Raw genomic sequence first — 19,631 nt, 5'->3', positions numbered from 1 at the left:
TAAGGTAAAAAGGATGGAATAAATCTCAAAGTTGAAGAGTAAAGGTTATGGAGTTCTTTATGGGCAAAAAGAACTTCAAAGCCAGACTCTATATTTTAGGTCTATATAGATAATTCTGCTTGAGGGCCTCTAACTCCTGAGGTCTCTCTTGAGGACCCAAATGAAAATCTCTGTGCATACAGTCCACACAAGGGATCAAGATAATGACCAGGAAAGCCATTCACTACCAACAACATCCCCTTGGAACTTTTTGTCCTTTCTCAGTTATAGCAAGTGTTGTGCAGAAATAAGTTCTGGATTTCATGTCAAGACTTGCAAAAAAAAGCCCAGCAAAAAAAGTCAAACTTTATAATTCTACATTATTCTATCAGAAAACAGGATTCCAAAGCCTAGGATCTGCTTTAAAAAATGCCTCCCCCACCTCAACTCAGGGTTTGTTATAAGAAACACATAAATATGACTAAATGAACTCTTTGCCTGGCTTATGTTTCTCTTTTTGTATTCTCTCCAGAAGTGCTAACACAGCAGGTGTTAATGTTGGAGTTTTTCTCTCAGTCAATGGTTGCTTGACCTAGTAAAACAAGATGCACAATCATCACTCAACTCCAGCACCAAGCTTATAGACCCTATCAACTCTCCAAATTGCTGTTGAAGCAGTGCTAGGAAGGAACAGGCCAAAGGCCCACCCTCTCACATTTGCAAGCCATTTTTCCTGCTCTGAATAGGTGAAAGAGTAATCAGATTTTTCAACATATTTAAAAAAAATAAACAAAATCCCCCCTAACCAGCAGTACTCTCCTAAAGGAACTGTTTATATTATTCTCTTTTCTATAACAAAACAGGATCTCATTTCAAGACACCAATGGTTAGCTCTACTTTTCCGGTTCTCCCAAGGGGCTCTGCCCTTTGGTCTTGTGTCTAGTGACCAGGGAATAGCAAACCTTCCAACAGCAGAGAGCCCTAAGGAACAGGAAGAAATTTCTCAAAGTACTGCAAAAGCCGCCAGGTTTCTGATTGTCTACAGCTATTACCCTGGAATATAACTGCAGAAGAGTCTGAAGATGTTGTTGTCCCCACTTCTTTGTACTGTCATATTCTGACACTTTTTTAATCAGAAAAAGAGCTCCAGTTATGGGCAACTCCCAGATGATATTCAGCATGTGTTTTGTTATAAGAGTTTATCAACTTCCCTGGGATTTCAATTCTTGTATTAATATAGGCCTTTACTGGCCCACAAATTACAGTTCAGCAAATCTGCTTCCAGGACAAGACAAGTGTGACTGTGTTTGCTTACCAAAGCTTGTCTGGTGGAGATTGCAGCATGGCCAACAGCTTGCTTCCCACAAAACTCCATGTCCCTCTGTCGGGGAGCCTCAGCAAACCTTTGAGAGCATAATGGACATTGAATATAGTCGGACAGAAAGAAAGGAACTGCTTGTATCACAGTTTATACACTACAGGAGAAGAATTCCCCTGCTTTTCTGGAACACTCAAGATGCAGTTCAATACCTGGTCCCACCAGCAGGTGCCTATGATGAATTCCCATCAGCTTCCAAAGTACAAACTTAGCAGAACTACAAAACCTTCCTCTAGAAAAACACTTGGGACACTAAAATGCCTGCTTATGGTATCAACCCTGCAAACAGTAATTGCTTTCAGGAATAAATCCTGGGGATTAATAAAAGCAGATTTTATTATCTTTGTCCTAGTCCTACCCCTTCCCAACCTCACAATAAATTAGCCTGAGCAGATCTCCTCAAGAAGCGTGTGAATATCCAGGCCTCTGGCTGCAGGGAGTGTCTGAGCCCAGTGTTAGGTGCTGGAGGACAGTGGGGAAGACACCTGCATGCACAGTGACCTGCTCAGCCTGTGGCAGAGCTTAAAGAGGAGGTGGGGAGGCTGAGAAGTATCAGAGAGTGCAAAAGAGATGTAGACTCATAGAATTGCACCCTTCCATCCCTGAGAGAAATGCAATGGATGGAAGAGCAGCAGGAGTCTGAGGAGCTCCGCCTCTCTTGCCATCAAGCTGAAGAAGGAGACTTAAAAGCAGGGAAATGGAAACAGGTCCCTGCCCAGGGAGGCAGAAGAATTCCCTGTTGGCTTCCCTTGCCTTCCATGGGGCCCTTGCAGAACAGGTGTGAAGCCTTGGATCCCGAGGGTCAGGCAGACAACAGCGGAGAAGCAGCTCTCTCTGAGGGTGTCCCAGATCAGTGCAGGCAGCCAGAGGGACAGACAGCCAGATAACAACTACAGGTAACAAAAGAAGGGTGGTTGGTGTGGGTGCCTTGCTTCTGAGGGGAGCTGATGTCCTGTGTGTCAACCAGACTCGTACCACAGGGGAGTCTGCTCCTTGCTGGAGCCTGGGTAAGGGATATTACCAGGAGACTAAGTCAGCACACAGATTACTACACACCAGTGACTGTCCAGGTGGGCAGTGACAAGGACATTCGGTCACAGGTTGGATCAATGAACTCAGAGGTTTTTTCCAGTCTAATTGATTCTGTGATGTACCAAAACACTGCTGAAGCAGTTGTGTCCCATCAGCTGAGGCGCGTCCAAGAGCCAGGTTTCTGGGCGTGAAGCAGCATTGTGAAGAACATGAAGTGGTGCTTTCTAAAATCTCTTTTGACAGTATTGATGTCCTGATTCTGCTAAAAGCTCTTCAGCAGCTGTTATGGCAGGTACAATCCAACTCATTGCAATGAACAATCAGTGTTCAGGGTCACTGCAATCACATTCAGCCATCACCCTGCCCTTGATGCTCTCAGACCCTTCCTCTGTGTCCAGGGCCTTTCACAAAAGCAACCCAAGTGTCCTTACCTTAATACTAAAGATACAGCATGTTTACAAATTATTTCTCTCAGTAACAATACTGAAAATATGTCCCAAGCAGCCACCAAAAGCCTGCTCCAGACCAGTAGCATGGGCAAAATGGTTCTGAGCACAGGGGAGGGGAGGATGAGACAGGGCAGATATCTGGCTTCAGGGGTGCAGTGGGGACACCTGGAACTTCAGGGGAGAATGGGGAGTTTTGGGCTCTGTTTGGAGTAGGATGAGACAAAAACTAAATCTTTCTCTCCTTCCCACAATCCATGTACCTTCTTACCAGTCCTGTAGTACAGGATATACAGTCCTGTAGTATAGGATATACACCCCCATTAGACCACTAAGCAATTTGTCCTTCCTAAAAAGCAATTCTCCAATTCCTTTCTCCACAGCTACTGCTGCTCTTGCACAGCTTGGTTTCCTCCAAGAGGGAGAAGGAAAGGGAGGGTCTGCTCTTAGAGTTAGTAAAGTAAGACCAGAAATAACAGAGTCATTAAAGCAGCAGTGGAAATCCAGAGAGGAGCTTGACCCTAATCAAGGAAGGAAGACGTGTTCTGCTGCTTATATTGCATTGCTGTCATCTAGGAGAGGAGAGAGGCTGGAATCACGGCAGCTGCTTTTGCTATCAGTCATGAATTCCTGCTCCAGAGGGAGCCCAAAGAGCCACCTTCTCCCTCTGCCCTCCTAAGGCAGGCAGGACTCCACTGACACCCTTCTCAAGATTGCTCCCACATTTTGTAAATCACACTATCACGAAATATTGTCTGTGTGTGCATCTTTTTGGAGCTGTGACTTTTAACACAGGGAGCTCTGTGCAGAGGCTGAACTTGGTATTAAGTAGTAAACCAGGCCTGTCTTTTTCTAAATGCCTTTCCCTCTCTGCAAAGCTGGCTGGAGAAGGGGACTGTGGAAAAGGCACCCTGTGGGAGTGGGGAAGCCTCTGTTCAAAACTACTTGTTTTGAATGGAGAGAGGATGTATTTCACCCTCTGTTATAGGATAGTACAGCTATCCCTGACTCTCCTCCTGAGTGTTAATATCAGACCCCAGATTTGCTTCCTTTAAGTTTAAAATGTATGGTTAATATTCTCTTCCATTGCCTCTGCCTTGCATTCTTACTCAATTCAAGCCAAAAAATAGAGCTGAAAATCAGAGTCTATGGAGGGAATTAATGTTCACATTCTGTTGTGCCAGGGGTGAAAAACTGAATCCCATCTGTGGTTAATAAGATGTCACTGCCTTATCAAAGATCAATACAAGAACCACAAAAAGAAAGCAGACCACAAATCTGGATTGGTGCTTGGTGGGGGAGAAGGTGGAAGAAGGTGGCCTCTTTCACAGCTTGTGTGACCTGCTTGGCTGATTGAATAGTATTAAGAAAATACTATTAAGGCTTCTTCCAGTTACATTTCTTCCCTGGCTGTTTCTGTAAGGGAAACAGGAGAAGGCACAAACTACACCTCCCTCTTGCAAGGGACAGAAATATCTTAGAGCAAGGGTTCTTATTTTTTTTTTTCTGAGGGAAAAAGAAAACATTAGAAACAAAAGACATTTGCATTTTTTGAAAGGCATAGGGAAGCTGGTTCAGCCCTTCACTGTCTATTGACAACACCAGACGAAGGGTAAAAAAAGCAATGCACTCTAACAAAATACCATGGTCATGGCAGACCTCAGAGCACTTAGGAAGAACCAGAAAAGACATTATTAGAAAAGACACCTTCCCTTCTCCCTTTGTCACATTCTTTTAACTTTAAACCTTTGTGCATTTCTCTTTCTTTCCACAACTGATTTTAAAGGACATTTTACAACACCAGTCAACCAAATCAGCAGTGAATTGGCATCTCTGGATAAAATAATATCCATGCATATCCATGTGTACTCACCTCCTCCCTAGCAAAATTACTTGTTCCAGTAAGAGCTTAAGCATCTTTTTCCTCCATCTCTGGTAAATAAGTTCAGCTCAAACACATTTTTAATCCTTCAGTAAAATGGTAGTGAATCTCTGCAACTTCATATGTGAAAGGGCAGCTCTCAGGTTCAACCTTGGGCATTCATGCATCATTGAATCATGCTCTCTTTCCGATTTAGGTGAAGAGAAATCTATTACAGATTCACATTGTCTTTAAAAATATATTTGAACATTACTTGAAGAGCAGAGACACTTATGCGCCCAGGGCAGACATGACATCTACTGATTTGGCTCTTCATATTGCCAAACACTAGCAGCACAGGGAGGGGGAGGAAAGAATTTGGCCCCCAGTCAAGCACATATGTGACACTCATCCACAACATCCAGGCTTTGTCCTTGGAGGAAATAATAGTGTTACTGGATAAAAGACTTCATATGGAGAAAACAAACACACACTTCAGTTTTAACTATACCCTTTGCAGGGGCTGCTTCTTCACAGTGGTGATTTCTCTTGCCTATAGTCTCTGTCTCAAAATGCTGAAGGGCTTGCACTTCCTGTTGAAGGCTTCCTTGGAACACTGGGTCAGCTGGGATGCAAAGAAAAACTGTTACTTATGGGTTGGAGTGATGCTTTGTTAATGATGCTTTCTTACTCAAGCTTTAAAATTACTTATATCCAGGAACAGGGAGCTGCAGCAGTATTTGTTTTGGGTTCAGTTTAACTCCTAAAGGACTTCATCAAAACTTTCAGAAGCTGTCCAAGTAAAGTTGTGGTTCAACACAATTAAGAAATAAAGGCCATTTCCAGTTTGTTCTGTTCAGGAACAGACTGGAGAGCAGTCCAAATGATGACATGCAGACAAGAACAGATTGGGTCTGTGAACAGGAGCTGTCCCATTGGACTCCCACCCCATACACCTGGTTTTCTTTCTTTCTTAATTAAGATGGAGACCAGTCTGATCCTGTTCAAGGGGCCAATATTTTCATTATTAGTTCTCTGAGTGTAGATGTATTCCAGAGTGGGGTCTCTCCTGACAAGCAGCAGTGCTGCCCATCCCACCAACATCACTGAAAGAGCCACAGCCCCAGGCTGAATGGGAGTAGCTGCTTACCAGTACCTGTAACACCTGACAACACAGAAGGAAAGCTAGGGATAGCATCTGCAGCTGGAAGCACTGGAAATTTTAGGTAGACACAATACCCAGCGCCAAATTTGTATAAGGGCCATGCCTCACAACAAATGAGGTTGTAAGGTTCAGAAATGTCTCAGGTTTTTGCATCACTCTCACTTTTCTGCAACAGGATGGGCAATGCCCTTTGTAAGGAACACCATGGAAGCAAGCATCAAACTAAAGCCTCTTTCCTGACTGTGAATTGCATGAGTCCATGCACAGCTGGTAAATTAAAGACCTTGTTCCTATCTTATTTTGCTTATTCCCCCTTTCTAGTTCTCAGTTATACTCTTGATCTTAATAATTTCTCTATGCTGTCCACTCTTTTTCCATAGGAATTAAGCAGATACTTAAGCAAGGCACTTTGGTTACAGCTCAGCTGGACTAAAACACACCTCATTCTACAAAAACACACACTTCCCAAAACTCATTTCCCTTTGAACCTTCTATGACTCAGGTCCTTACCTTCTGTTTTTAGACATTTTTGACAGCAAACTTGAGATGAATATTCCTCTGCAGTATTGGAAGTGCAGCAGACACCTGTGCCCTGCTCACTGAGGAGCAAACCAGTCCTGCATCACCAACGCAAGGAGAGCCACCATAGGAGTTGGATCTCACACCAGTCATGGTGACACAAAACTTCTCACCTCTCTTACAACACACATCTCTCTCTTTTCAAACTATTTTGCTAGATAAAACCATTATGCTCTTCACGAATCTTGAGATACCAAACATGGGACTACTAAGGCAAAGTAATTGCACCTTTGTCTTGGTTCTTGCAGTCACTCCAATTTCAGTGTATTTTTTGTTTTGTTTGGTTTTTTCTTGCCAGATCAGGTTTTAGCCCTATTGTAGAGCTGATCTGATCTACCACAGAGACACAGGATCAGTGACACAAACTGAAGAGCAGAAGGGTATGTGCAGAGCCCCACCCCTTGCAGAAAACCCCTGCATTTGGGTTGTGCACAGGCAAACTGTGCAGTCATGCATTCAGTTTGTAATCCAGAGATCAGGGAGGTCAAGGGGAATCTTTTCATTCACTTCAGCAGGCTTTGGAACAGAGCCTGGTGCACACATTATGCTGTCAAAGGGACTACTTATCAGGTGGTTTATTAGTCTATTTTTTCCAAGAAGACTGAAATAACAAATTCAACCTAAAACCCTGGAACAAAAAAGGAAGCTGCAAGTTAGTAATTTATGCCTCACCAAGAGAAAATACATTCTTTTAAATTCAGTGTATAGTAAACATGGTTTTGGACAAGCAGGTAAATTAAGACAGTGCAAGACTGAAGATGAATTCACAGTGTGTCTGTGCAGGATAAATTCTCTAATCAAGTTCACTAATGAAAGCAGTTACTAGATAAGTTGCTGTTGAAATTTGTTCAACTCACTTCTCTACCAGCAGTGACCTCCTCCTTCCTCAGTGCTCATTACCCATTTCAGCTGAATCCATTGAAATTCCCATTAAAAAGGAGCAGTTTTTACCACAAAGTATGCAAAGTGTTTTCCACGGGTTGTAGAAGGAGCCAGACCTTGACTTCAGGCAGCTGTGCAAAATGCAAAGCATGCAAGAGCCTCAGTTACACAGCACAGGATGTCATGACTGTGGCAGAGTCGGCACTTGGACAGGGCTCTTGCTGGAACAGTACTTCATTGTCAGGAAGGGACATCTCCATAGGATTACAGAATATCCTGAACTGGAAAGGACCCAAGAACTATCAAATCCAACTCTCCTGTTGCATACCAGGGTTCCCTTTTGCAGAACTCCCTCCTCATGTATCCAGCTCCAACAAAGCACAAGCTCTCCTTTGCTGTGACAGGCAGCATTCTGTTTTCCACATGACTGCTCAGGTATGTGCTTTCACAATGACATCACAGTTGGCTGAGGAGATGGTGGAACAATACTTAAGTTCATCACTGCCTAAATTCAGGGCAGGTGACCTGCACCCACCCACATTTATGGTTTGGATGTCAGCTAGTGGATACCCAGCACTGGCTAAGGTAGAAAGTGTCATGCAAAGTGTGGCACGATCTTCATTATTAAGGTGGAATGCTTCCACGATATGCTAAACAGCATTACAAGACGATCTTAATTTGTAGATGTTAAATTTGTTGAGATTTGCATTTAAATCACCTTTTTTTTTTTTTTTTTTTAAAGTAGGTGTTAAAAGTTACATGGAAAGTAGTTTCAGGCCCTTTAACTCAAAAGACAATCACACTCATTTCAGAGCAGGGACATGACTTCTATTAAACAAAAACTTTAGGAAAACATCAGGTAAAAGAGAGTCCTTTTCATTTGACTTGCAACCTACAGAGGTACTTCATTAAATTAACTTCTGTAAGGACTTCTCATGTAAGTGCTCTTTACCTCCTCTTGCTAAAACAAAAGAAATCCTTGTCTTGCTAAGCAGATGAATGACTACTTTTGTTTTTTACCTTTTCCTTGGGGTTTTACTATACTCCGAAGCACTGTTAAGGTTACTGCAGTGTTTCACTGATTACAAGAGGAACAAAGCAATTCTGAAATCTTTTTGACTCCTTTCCTATTGCCTCTGTTTAAATGTCTTTCCTCTTTTGTTTCCAAGCAACAGCTGCATCTGTCCTTATTCCAGACTACACTCTTCATTTCAAGTGCCTTCCTCTGCCTCCCCCACTTCTTTATTCTGTTCTCATCCCCTCTAGATGTTTGTTTGTTTTCCCTTTTGTTTTTATTTTAAAGGACTTTAGGTATAAGCACAGTACCACTGAATCAGTGATAAGAAACCTAGCAAAGAATGTGTGCACTGGCTTTAGTCAGACTGTCCTTTTTGGTAAACCACAAAATCACATTCCACCCCAAAGCACTGAACAGCATGTTACTTACTTGTTCCATTGAACTTATTTCCTGGTATCTGACTCACCTCAACAGACTTGGTTCTCAGATTTCCTTTTCTGTTTTGTTGTCAGGAGTCATGAGTACTGGGTGGTCAGTGTTCCAGTTACCACAGAGTCAGTGATTACACAATTAGCAATTAAGACACAGGCAGATCCCACTTAAGCTTGTCAAACACATGAAAACTAGTACAGGCATCAGCTAAAGGAAAATGCTGAAACTGTTTCTAATCGTACAGATTATTTCTATTGATTCTGTTAACAAACAATTCTAGAAAATGAAGGCTTAATCTAGATATGTATACTGTACATGATACTTTAATTTTCTGAGCAGCGATCAAGACTTGCAGATTCAGATGCCTCTTTATTCCCTTCTCCAAAATCATGATACTTTACCAATCAAAATATATTATAAAAACTTTCTTCCAATAAAAACAAGTATTTTGAATTTTCTGTACATTAAAAATTTTTATCAGTCCCGGTTAGCTTGTCTCCACCTAGTGTTCACAAAACTACGGAAGGAATATTGAAGATGCTTTGAATTCACCAGTAGTCAGGCCACTGCGCTGATGTATTGGTCACCATGTCCCTTCCAGTAAAAAGGTTAACTTTTCACATAAAGGCAGATTGTCTGGAACATACAGACATAAACCCGATGGGATTTTTTTATAAATACAGAAGGATTCAGGGCTGACTACAAATCCTATTCATTTCACCCACACTATGAACCAGTCACTATCAAAATAATTAATGTTCACAGTATCAACATTTAAGTTCACACCAAACCTGCAGATTTTGGCCCTCAGCTCATCTTTAGAAAGTTTTTATAACAATAGTAGTGGGCATTAAGTTTGTATCCCAATTAAACCAAGTCAAACACAAGACCTGAGGAAGGGTATTCTAGAAACACCAAGATGGTGACTATCTGCAACACACACTTTTAATCCAAGTATCTGCTGTTTGCCTGCCATCCTACTCAGACTGAGTACTTCCAGCAAAGCCAATTCCAATGGCAACAGTAAAGGTCACTGACAACTGTAACTGCAACACTCCTTGTGACAGATTTTATTTGCCAGGAAACGTAAAACTCGGATTAGGTAACAGTGATGTCTAGCTGCAAAACAGCTTTTCAGACACCTTTGTTTACAAAAGGCTCCCATCATAGTACCAAAACAATAAATAATCCACCCAAAAAAAAATCCCAAGGAGGAGTGGGTGTAAAATCCTTGACTTACAAAACTGTATCATAGCAAGGAACTATATTCAACCATCAGTATAAGAGAAAAGATATAAATGAAAATACTGTTTTGTAAACTGAAATAATTTAATAGAAGAACCTAATCAGATCAAATCTGTAGGATTCTGCTGCTTTGTTTAATACATTCAACAAATATATATAACTCCGTTCAGTGATAACTTGTAAGAAAAAGATTCATAATTTTAATACATTTCTACTGTAATGAAACTTTGCAGCAATTGCCATGTCACTCATGACAGAATAGCTATCACCAATACATTATTTCATATGGAGTCAGAAAAAAATGACAAGTTACTGGGTCTAGTTACAGCAAGATTTGAACAATTCCCCCTGAGCAGGACTGGCAAAGGTTTGAGTTAGCAGTTCCCTTCTCAACATAAATGAAAAATTAGGGATGTTTCCACAATAAGTTTCTCAGTTTCATCAGGACAGCTTCAGACCTTGCACATTTTGTTTCAGATTGAGCAACTCTTTCTCTTGCCTTGTTTTCTCCTGTTTGAAGGCCAGCTTGTTGGCTTTCTTCTCCATTCGGCGTTCCTGTACATAGGAATAATGACAAATTTACAAAACAAGAATTATTATGCAAAATCAAACTATTCCAATTAACCCTTCTAGATCATGAAGATAAGAGCAATCTGGACAATAGCATTATTTATGGCACTAATTACTGGTAGTCAAATTAATGCATGTACGACCAGGGTAAACATCTTCAGTTAGCCAAAGCTTCTAATATGCTGGCAATTTCTGTTCCTACATAAAACAGCTAGGATTTCACTGTGGCAAATTAGGATTTTCCACATTCCTTTCAGATATGATGTTTCAGATCACACAAAGTGAAAAGTAACTATTTCCTTTGCTACTCTAGATTGTAAGGAAATCTGATGATCCTTCAGCAGTTGTATCTGCTGCAGTAGTGGCCACAGTAACAGACCCAAAGTTTCGATACTGGAAATCAATAAGACAAAAGTGTGATGTTACTTTCTTTCCAGTGGATTTTTTTTTTTTTAAAGAAGCAATAATTAGGCCTTTGAGACCAGGAAGATTTTCCCATTATCTTCAGACATGACAAGTGAGTTTTAAACAAAGTTTGTAAGACAGAATTCAGGTAACATAAAATGCTCTGCAAGGTTTTATTTGCAGTCAGGTGTACCTTTCGCTCCTCTTTGATTGCCTGTTTCCTGGCTTTGCGATCCTCTTTGCTCTCATCTTTGGAACGAGGCTGTGTTGATGCTTTTGGCAGGTCACTGCCATTTATCATTTGCATGCGCTCCACCTGCTTAGCAGTGAGACCTTTCTGAGGCAGGATGTGTAGGGGAATTCCAGTCTTCTGAGAAATTTTTATTGGTTTGGGCTAAAATAGAGAGTGCATAGGAATTAGTGGCCCCTAGTTTTCTCTCCGAGAAGTGCACATGGCATTGCCTTATCAGTGTAAAAACTTCAAATCCAGATTTAACAGTAATAAATGTTGTCTCCTCATACTGTTTAACTCCCCCACAAAAACACACATTAATCCCAAAGTAAAAAATCAATACCTCTGTGACAAAATCTGGCCTTCCAGAACAAGAAAAACATTTTTCCCTTCTATTTAAATATTACTGAAAAAATAAAGAACTCAAGTAGTCACTTAATATTCCTTTATAAGCTTGCAAGAAAAAGGTTTCAATTCAAATTTAGGAATATCAAGCTGTGCTCTAATGATGGCGAACATATGAAAGACCAAAGAACTAGAATAAATTGTTCCAGACCATAGGAAAATAAACCTGAGATAGTATGTGGCTGTGAGACACAGATTATACAAATCTCACAGGAGTCTCACAGATAACAACAAAGGAAATTCCTTGCTCTCTTTCTGACTAGCTATTACAGAAACTTTTAACTGACTCCATTTTCCTTCTAATAAGAAAAAATTTATCCAAACTCTTCTTTAGTGAAGAAATAATACCAGAGCCCTCCCCAACCCTCATTTCTGCTCCCTGTCTTTTAAAACAGATACCCATTGAGAAAACAAACACATTTATCTCAAGTTTTCCCAGTGTTGTTCATCAGAGTAGGTTTAATAATTTTACCTTTGATGGCTCCTTAATAAGTGTTGGATGATTATATAAGTTTGAATAGGTACCTAAGTCACAAAGAAAAAGAAAGTAGTCAAGAAAGGCTTGCAAATAGCAATTATGAATTGTACTGCTACTTAGGTTTTGGGAATTTCTCCTGTTGTGCTCAGAGAATAAACCATTTTACCTGAAGCACTGCCAGGGAAGTTCTGAAATCACCCATCACTTACTCTGAAATCCTAAGAACAAATAAGCAAACTCCAAAATACTTACTCAAAATGGATTCACAATCCCACTTTTCTTTTGGCTCCTCAATAACTACAGTTACTATTTCTTCCTTTTCCTCCTCACTTTCTTCATTGACAAGAGAGTCCAAATCTTCATCAGGTTCAAGAGCATCCAATTTCACACAACTTTTTCAAAGTTCAGAGAACAAAAAAATGTTTTATCTCTTATTGAAAATGTATAATTATGTAAACCCAGACTCCCTTAAGTCAAGCCCCAGACCCAATAAAGCTATATCTAATGAAATTTGCAGCAAAAATTCAGTTCCCTTAAATAAGTCTCCTCAAAATAAACTAAAAACATTAGGACAAAGACACAGTCAACAAAAGAAGTATTTCTGCTTTTCAACAGGATGAATGCCTCTAAAAGATACTGCTTACATGAAGTTCAACACAATTATACAAAAGGAGCATAACCTACTCAAACCAACAACATTCCTCCACTTAATTTTATCATGCAAATGGATAATACTCATATGCAGCTGCTTTTATTGTGGGATGCAATCTTTTGAGTATATGAACTTGAAACAGCACACCCAGAACTTCCATATAAACAGGGGATTACAGAACTACTTATGTGAAGCAGTACTTCTGGGAATACATACTTCTTTGCTTTCTCTTTGTAGTAATCATCCAGGACTTCCTGCAACCGAGCATTGTCTGTGTTAATGTAGCCTTCTAACTCCACGTTATCTAAGGCTCCAATCTCATCTTCATCAAACTGTTCATAGAACTAAAATAAAGAAGTGGATATCTTAAATTAGACAACATTTGCCATGCAATTGCTTGATAGCTTAAAGAGCCACACATTTCTTTTTATTTGGCTCTTTTTCCTCTCCCCTTGCATTTGCTGAACAACTGCTAAATCTGTAGCAGGATTTCCTCCTTACTGACAGTATTCTTTCCACATGGGACTCACAAAGTTATCTTATAATAATGTATAAACCAGCTTCTAAAAAACATCTTTTTATTCTGATGCATTATTTCAATCTATGCCTTAAGAAGCCTGTCACTGCTCAGAACAAAACTTACACCTTATTTCCATGCTCTGTTCCTAAATGTATACTTCACCAGGGACCTGTAAATGGCTTGCTGTGTTGCACTGAGCCTCTCAGACAAAATGTAACACTAATTACAAATGCTCATACAGTCATTGGAGTAATTTTGTTTGCTTCACATCAGTGCTAGGCCTTGCAACAGCAATTAACACTACAGCCTAGGTGACACAAGCCTCTAAATGTACCCAGTATTAAATGCAGAATACATGCAAAGATCTGTAGCTTGATGCCCTGACTACTAAAAGCAGTAAAATCTGCACAGGTATACAGGACACTGCCTGATGAAATGAATCAATAGACAAAGAAGCATTTAACACCCTTCACAGTTACACTCTTGAGCAGCCTCACCTTCTCAAATCTGTCATCCAACAGGGTTAACTGCTCATTCCTTCTTATCACAGAAGATGTCATAGAATATTCTGTGAAACGACTCCTGGTTTCTTCTTGCATAAAAAGGAATTCTTTTGTCTGTCCATTAACCTCACCATCTGACAAAGGACCTTCTGAATCATAGTCTTTATCAGTACTGCAGCTATCCTTCTCATCACTATCATCTTCCACATCTTCCCATTCATCTTCATCCTCAGCATCTGGTCCCCTGAACAGAAGCACAAAATGGTTTTAGAATAATACATGGACCTTTACATAGCTCTGACCTACGCTGGGTTATCTGAAACAATTCAGCAATAACAGATTTAAATCTTGAGTGAGACACTTGTCTGAGAGCTGAAAGCATTGCTAGCTGGACCATGCATCTGGGCACTGAGACCAAAGTTGTTTTCATATTCAGCTGTACATGTCAAAGCAGAAAAATATCAGCTGCATTCCTGACTATTAAAACAAGCAAAAATTCTTACTGTTCATGAAATTGTGAGAATGATACCACACCTAAGCAGATAAAATGCAGTGGGGTATCACAGAAAACATTTGTAAAGGGTTCAGAAACACCCATCAGCCTTCATCAATACTATTACTGATGTATTTTACATGTAATAGATGACAATGTTTTAAACAGTTCAAGAACACTATTATTCCAAACACTGCATATAATCCATAAGCTCAAAGTAACAAACAAAACCCACTTCTTGGATAACGTAATAAATTTCATTTTGCAAGCTGCCATCCAAGTAACACAAGGTTTTTTCAACACACCAAAGTATTCAATTGGAAATCTGAAACCACTGTGGCTTCCTACACCAACACATGCAATAGCAAATAGCATCTCTCCTATTTTACATAACAAATATTTCAAAAAAGCTCTATCTACCGCTTCTGTGGTTTATTTGCTTGCAGAACAAAATCATCTTCCAGGATATTTTCTGGATTGTCAAAGTCAAAATCATCATCAAGAGCTGCAACAATATCCGGGTCAAAATCTAGCCGTGGTCCTAGAAAGTTGAAAAAACGAAATATAAATATTTACATCTCTCTGACATTACAAAGCTACTTTCCTGGATAAAAAACAAGCCAGCTGGACTGTTAATTTGCAGTAAGGAAAGCTTAAACCAAAGAAACACAAAATTCCTCAAGAATATTTGTAGATCTGATAGAAGCCAGGGCATGCCACCAATCTCTTGTCCAGTTTACCACTCAGAAAAAAACATTTCCCAGAGATCTTCCATAAATGCATTTTAATATAGAATATTGTAAAAGAAAAAATATCCAGGTTAAAACACCACATGATCAGCTACCAGCATTAGCTCCGACCCTAAAATTCCCTATATTACAAAAGGTTAAAAAGTGTTTCTCTGCTGCAGTTAACGGAATTGTCCTTAGCATCCTTCTGTTAGGAGAGAGAGAACTGCTACAACTCCTTACTGTTAAGAAATATGGAGATAGCTGTGGAGTCAATGTCCAGTACAAATGTGGATACATAACAAAAACCTACCTCACAGCCTGTAACACTGAAATAACACTAATGAAGGGATATAAACACTACTCAACATTTGAAGAGAAACTAAGTGAAAATGCAGTTCCAGACTCGGATTCAAAGAGACAGAATAATAAATTAATAGTATGATCTACAGTTTCTCCCTGTTATTAGTTTGTATTTGCTATGCAATAGTAAGAGATCATGGATTCACCCTCTCCAAGCAAAGCTAAAGAACTCTCATTAGTCAATCACAGAAGTAAGTCTCAAATTCAAACATGGGTCTCTGTAAGATCATTCCTCATGTCTGCTACTGAGCCAGTTCTAAGCCAAAAAAACCCATGACAATAAAAGCCCTAATTACCATCTACTTCCTAGATGCCAACTCACATCACAGAAAGGTAAAAAATACCTGAAACAGGAGCAGCTTTATTTAACAAGCCCACATCCTCTTCAAACTCTGTGGCAAATACTGAGGAAGGCAACTTAATAGATGGAGCCTTAGAAAAAGAAACAGAAAAACAGGATCACAATGTATTTGTTCTCAGCTTCTTATTTGAGCTCACATTAACAAAAATCATGCAGACACTCCTGTTACCAAAAGAAACTCAGTGCCACTTAAATGTTACAAGTGCTACATTATCTGCAGCAAATTTTCAGAGTTATACAATGATAGCTGCATAAAGTGCTAGCAGCATCAATTCTCATATTGTCAGTATTCTCCAGGTACAGAAACAGCATTTTTTGCATCTCTAAAGCTTTTTAGAGAATAGTTGTACAGCAGGCACATGGAAATTTTAAAATGTTTTTGGCTTGTTTTGGAGAACACTAGCAAGCGTTTGAATTCACCCCTTTACTGAATGGCTTGTTAAAAGCTTCACAACATGCATATCTACCCTAACTTTAAACCTTACGTAGTATCACCAAGCTGTCCCTGAAAGGTACCTCTGACTAAGACTATTGGTTTTGACTAAAATGACAATATTTGATTAAATCAAACACCCTCAGCTATAAGTGACTGGCAATGGCATGCTTCACTGCTTCAAAGCATTTACTGCTTTTCCACTCCAATGTGATCCAGCATCGTGAACTTCTACAAGTTATGCCTGCAATTGAAAAGTTTGGTTTTATTCTGTCTGGCTTCTATTACATTCCCCCTTAAAAACATGGTGTGCTGATAATACAACCTGGCATATTCATAACTCCCAGAGCATTCAAAAGTTTTAAAAAACCTTAGAAACAAATGTCCACCCAAGAAAAATACACAACTTGTTCAAACAAACACCTTTGCAAGCCATCTCTGTAGAAAAAAAGTTTGTTGTGGGTACCTGAAGTGTTTTAACACTGTGCTAGAAAAATAATGTTCATCAGTAAATGCCAGCTTGTCAGCTTCTGAGTTTGTTTGTAGGAAAGTCAAGTTGGTTGTGGGTCAAAAGGATCCTTACACATAAATATAAATATATACATACACACACACAATGAATGTGTCTAGAAAATGTTAATGCTCCAAAGAACAGCGTTACCATCAGCAAAACACTACTTACTGAAATTCTCTGAATTTCATCCTCTATGTGCCCCTCACTTGTGATGACAATTCTGCTTTGCTGTCCCCGCACAGATGGGACAAGCTCAGAGGGACCAGAGGCTTCTTTGAGATGCTGCAAGTAGTCATAGTCATCATCAAAGAAGACACCATACTTGCGCTGCTCTTCCCTTCTTTGCTCCTCATGCCCCTAGGAAGAGGGGGGAGAAGAAAATAATCAAAAGGAGTAAATTTAGTTACTTAAGTCCATTTAAAACTTACTAGCAAAAACAAAAGCAACACATCTACTGAGTGTCTGACTGTTTAAGTCCTCTCTCCACTTCTTACCCTAATCCACAGCCAATTAGAATGTTGTAATCAGCTGGTTCCATGTCTGGGTGCTGTCTGAGCAGGACCATCGGCAACATACCCAACAGTGCCTGTTTTATCACAGTGAGTCAGGCAAGTTTCGCTGCTGTTTTTAAAATACATTTACACCTCTAATGCCAGTTAAGTCATCCTTCAACCATCAGGCAGTAACTCACAACTATGAAATTCCCTACAACATCCCTTTTTTAATAAGCTGAACTAAAAACTACCTTCTCTCAGGCTGTTTTTGAACTGTATAATTCCATACCAACTTTTTTCTCCAAGGTGTTTCTTATCTGAATGAACCTCAGTATTAAAAGCAAGTGTTTACTTTTTGTGTGGGCAGCAGAACTCTCTGGGGTGCAGTATCATCAGCAGCAAGAGGATCCCTCTGACTTCGGTGCACTAAGTGAAATGTTACTGCTTTCTTCTTCTCTATGAAGGGCTTTTTCTTCTTGTGAGGCTGAAAAAGGAAATTTGGTTAACTGTTAACAAAAAATTAAATATTAAATGCACCTTAAGAGAACCTGTAGTGTGCTGCTATATTCGTTTTAAGGCAATGCCTTATAAACATATGCTTGGAGACAGGTGGGAGCTTAACTCACCTCCCCACACGCACAACAGATATTTCGTATGTTCTAACAGCAAACGCAGCTTATTCAGCTGCAAAATGGCAATGCATGGAACAGTACATATCTGATAACAGCACACGGAGTTTAACATACAGCCTAGAAAGAAGTCTGCAACGCACTTCATCCAAGAAACACGGAAAACTGATAAGGAAATTCATCTAGACACATCTTGCTTCGTGCTTTAGACGGCTGCTCCTAGAGCAGCAATTCAACACCAGCCATGAGGGCCATCGGCAGCACCCCTACCCAGGCACAGCTCTAACATCGACACACACCTGCGCTTTGGATCAACAAACCCACCAAGTATTCCAACCGGCTGAACGCCTTTCCTACGAGTTACCCCATCTGACCTGGAAAACACTTCCAGCAAGGTTTCCGGCTTTATTTACCTAACAAACCGCGTTACGGCCGATATAGGATACCTGGGGGCGACTCTTTTGCTCTAACCTTGTTCCCCAGGCAATTGCGAATACAGAGCACGGCACACTCACCATGGCGGTGTCCCCCGGCCGCTCCCGCTGTCCCAAACTCCACTCGCTCCCACGCGGGCCAGGCGTCAGGGCCACCGGGCTGTGCCCTCCATCTTGGGATACACCAATGACCAACGGGGGGAACCAGTTAAGCGGCCAGTCCGGCCAGGCTTGTAAGTTTTTGTTTCTCACTTTAAAAAAATCCAACAAAACAACGAGACTTTTCTCAGACTGAAATAGTATTTTGATAAAAGAGAGGCTCAGTGGATGTTCGTCGGAGACACATTTTCCCAGTTCCCCCCCTCAAAATTGTGAGAATGGTTCGGGCCGCCAGCGCTCCCAATGGCAGAGCGCGGCGCAGGCGGCCATCGGGCAGTGCGCGTGCGCAGCAGCCGGGGCGGGGCGGGGCGGGGCGGGGCGGGCTGGGCTGGGCTGGGCTGGGCTGGGCTGGGCTGGGCTGGGCTGGGCTGGGCTGGGCTGGGCTGGGCTGGGCTGGGCTGGGCTGGGCTGGGCTGGGCTGGGCTGGGCTGGGCTGGGCTGGGCTGGGCTGGGCTGGGCTGGGCTGAGCTGAGCTGAGCTGAGCTGAGCTGAGCTGAGCTGAGCTGGGCTGGGCTGGGCTGGGCTGAGCTGGGCTGAGCTGAGCTGAGCTGGGCTGGGCTGGGCTGGGCTGAGCTGAGCTGAGCTGGGCTGAGCTGAGGGACGGGCGGGTTGTGGGGGCTGAGTCTGAAGGACCGGCAGTGAATAACACGTGTTGATATTAACAGTGTTTTGCCATATTTGAGTTCTTATTTCGGATGAGGAATGGCTAGGGGAACTGGGCCTGTTCAGAGGAGAGATTACTAAGGGGGAGACCTCATCAGTGTCCATACGTATCTGAAGGGAGGGTGTCAAGTTTGGATTCAGGCTCTGCTTGATGGTGCCCAGCAACAGGACAAGAGGCGATAGACAGAAGCTGATGCACGGGAAGTTCCACCTGAGCATAAGGACGAATCTCTTTACTGTGCAGGTGATCACATAGTGGAATAGATTGTCCAGAGGCTGTGGAGTCTGCCTCACGGGAAATACTCAAGAACCGTCTGGACACAGTGGAGTGCCATGTGCCTTGGGATAGCCCTGCGTGGGCATGGAGGTTGGAGCAGATGATCCACTGTGGTCCTTTCCAACCTGAACCATTCTGCAGTATGACACTGTAGCTGTATAAATTTTACCTACACCATGTAGCGGGGCTGTGCAGAAACACGGGCACTCACGTACAGGCTCCTTGCTTAGAAAAAGAGAAGTATGCTGGGTATTTTAAAACCTGCTTTGTTACTTTTCAAAAGAAAGTATAAAACAGAGGG

At 41.3% G+C, this 19,631-nt stretch overlaps 1 protein-coding gene across 1 annotated transcript; it reads right to left on the bottom strand.

The window, feature by feature from the left end:
* Nucleotides 1-9,819: 9,819 nt before the first annotated feature.
* On the bottom strand, nt 9,820-18,412 carry LTV1 (LTV1 ribosome biogenesis factor). The gene is made up of 11 exons (XM_066545701.1): nt 18,313-18,412; nt 17,521-17,652; nt 16,843-17,031; nt 15,711-15,798; nt 14,696-14,816; nt 13,777-14,026; nt 12,976-13,103; nt 12,360-12,499; nt 12,102-12,154; nt 11,186-11,386; nt 9,820-10,572 (listed from the first exon to the last, which is right to left on the bottom strand). The coding sequence occupies exons 1-11, from the start codon at nt 18,313-18,315 to the stop codon at nt 10,459-10,461; spliced, it is 1,419 nt and encodes a 472-aa protein (XP_066401798.1). The 5' UTR covers nt 18,316-18,412; the 3' UTR covers nt 9,820-10,458.
* Between the last annotated feature and the right edge of the window lie 1,219 nt (nt 18,413-19,631).

Source organism: Molothrus aeneus, chromosome 3 (genome assembly GCF_037042795.1).
Source record: "Molothrus aeneus isolate 106 chromosome 3, BPBGC_Maene_1.0, whole genome shotgun sequence".
In the NCBI taxonomy this organism is placed as follows: Eukaryota; Metazoa; Chordata; class Aves; order Passeriformes; family Icteridae; genus Molothrus; species Molothrus aeneus.
This window is presented reverse-complemented; position numbering and strand designations above follow the sequence as displayed.

What these genes read in the sequence shown, in the direction of transcription:
- LTV1 (XM_066545701.1), bottom strand. An exon ending in TAAAGCTGCTCCTGTTTCAG is followed by an intron (nt 14,817 to 15,710) that starts GTATTTTTTACC and finishes TCAACTTTCTAG; the next exon opens with GACCACGGCTAGATTTTGAC. An exon ending in GCAAATAAACCACAGAAGCG is followed by an intron (nt 14,027 to 14,695) that starts GTAGATAGAGCT and finishes GCTTCTGTTCAG; the next exon opens with GGGACCAGATGCTGAGGATG.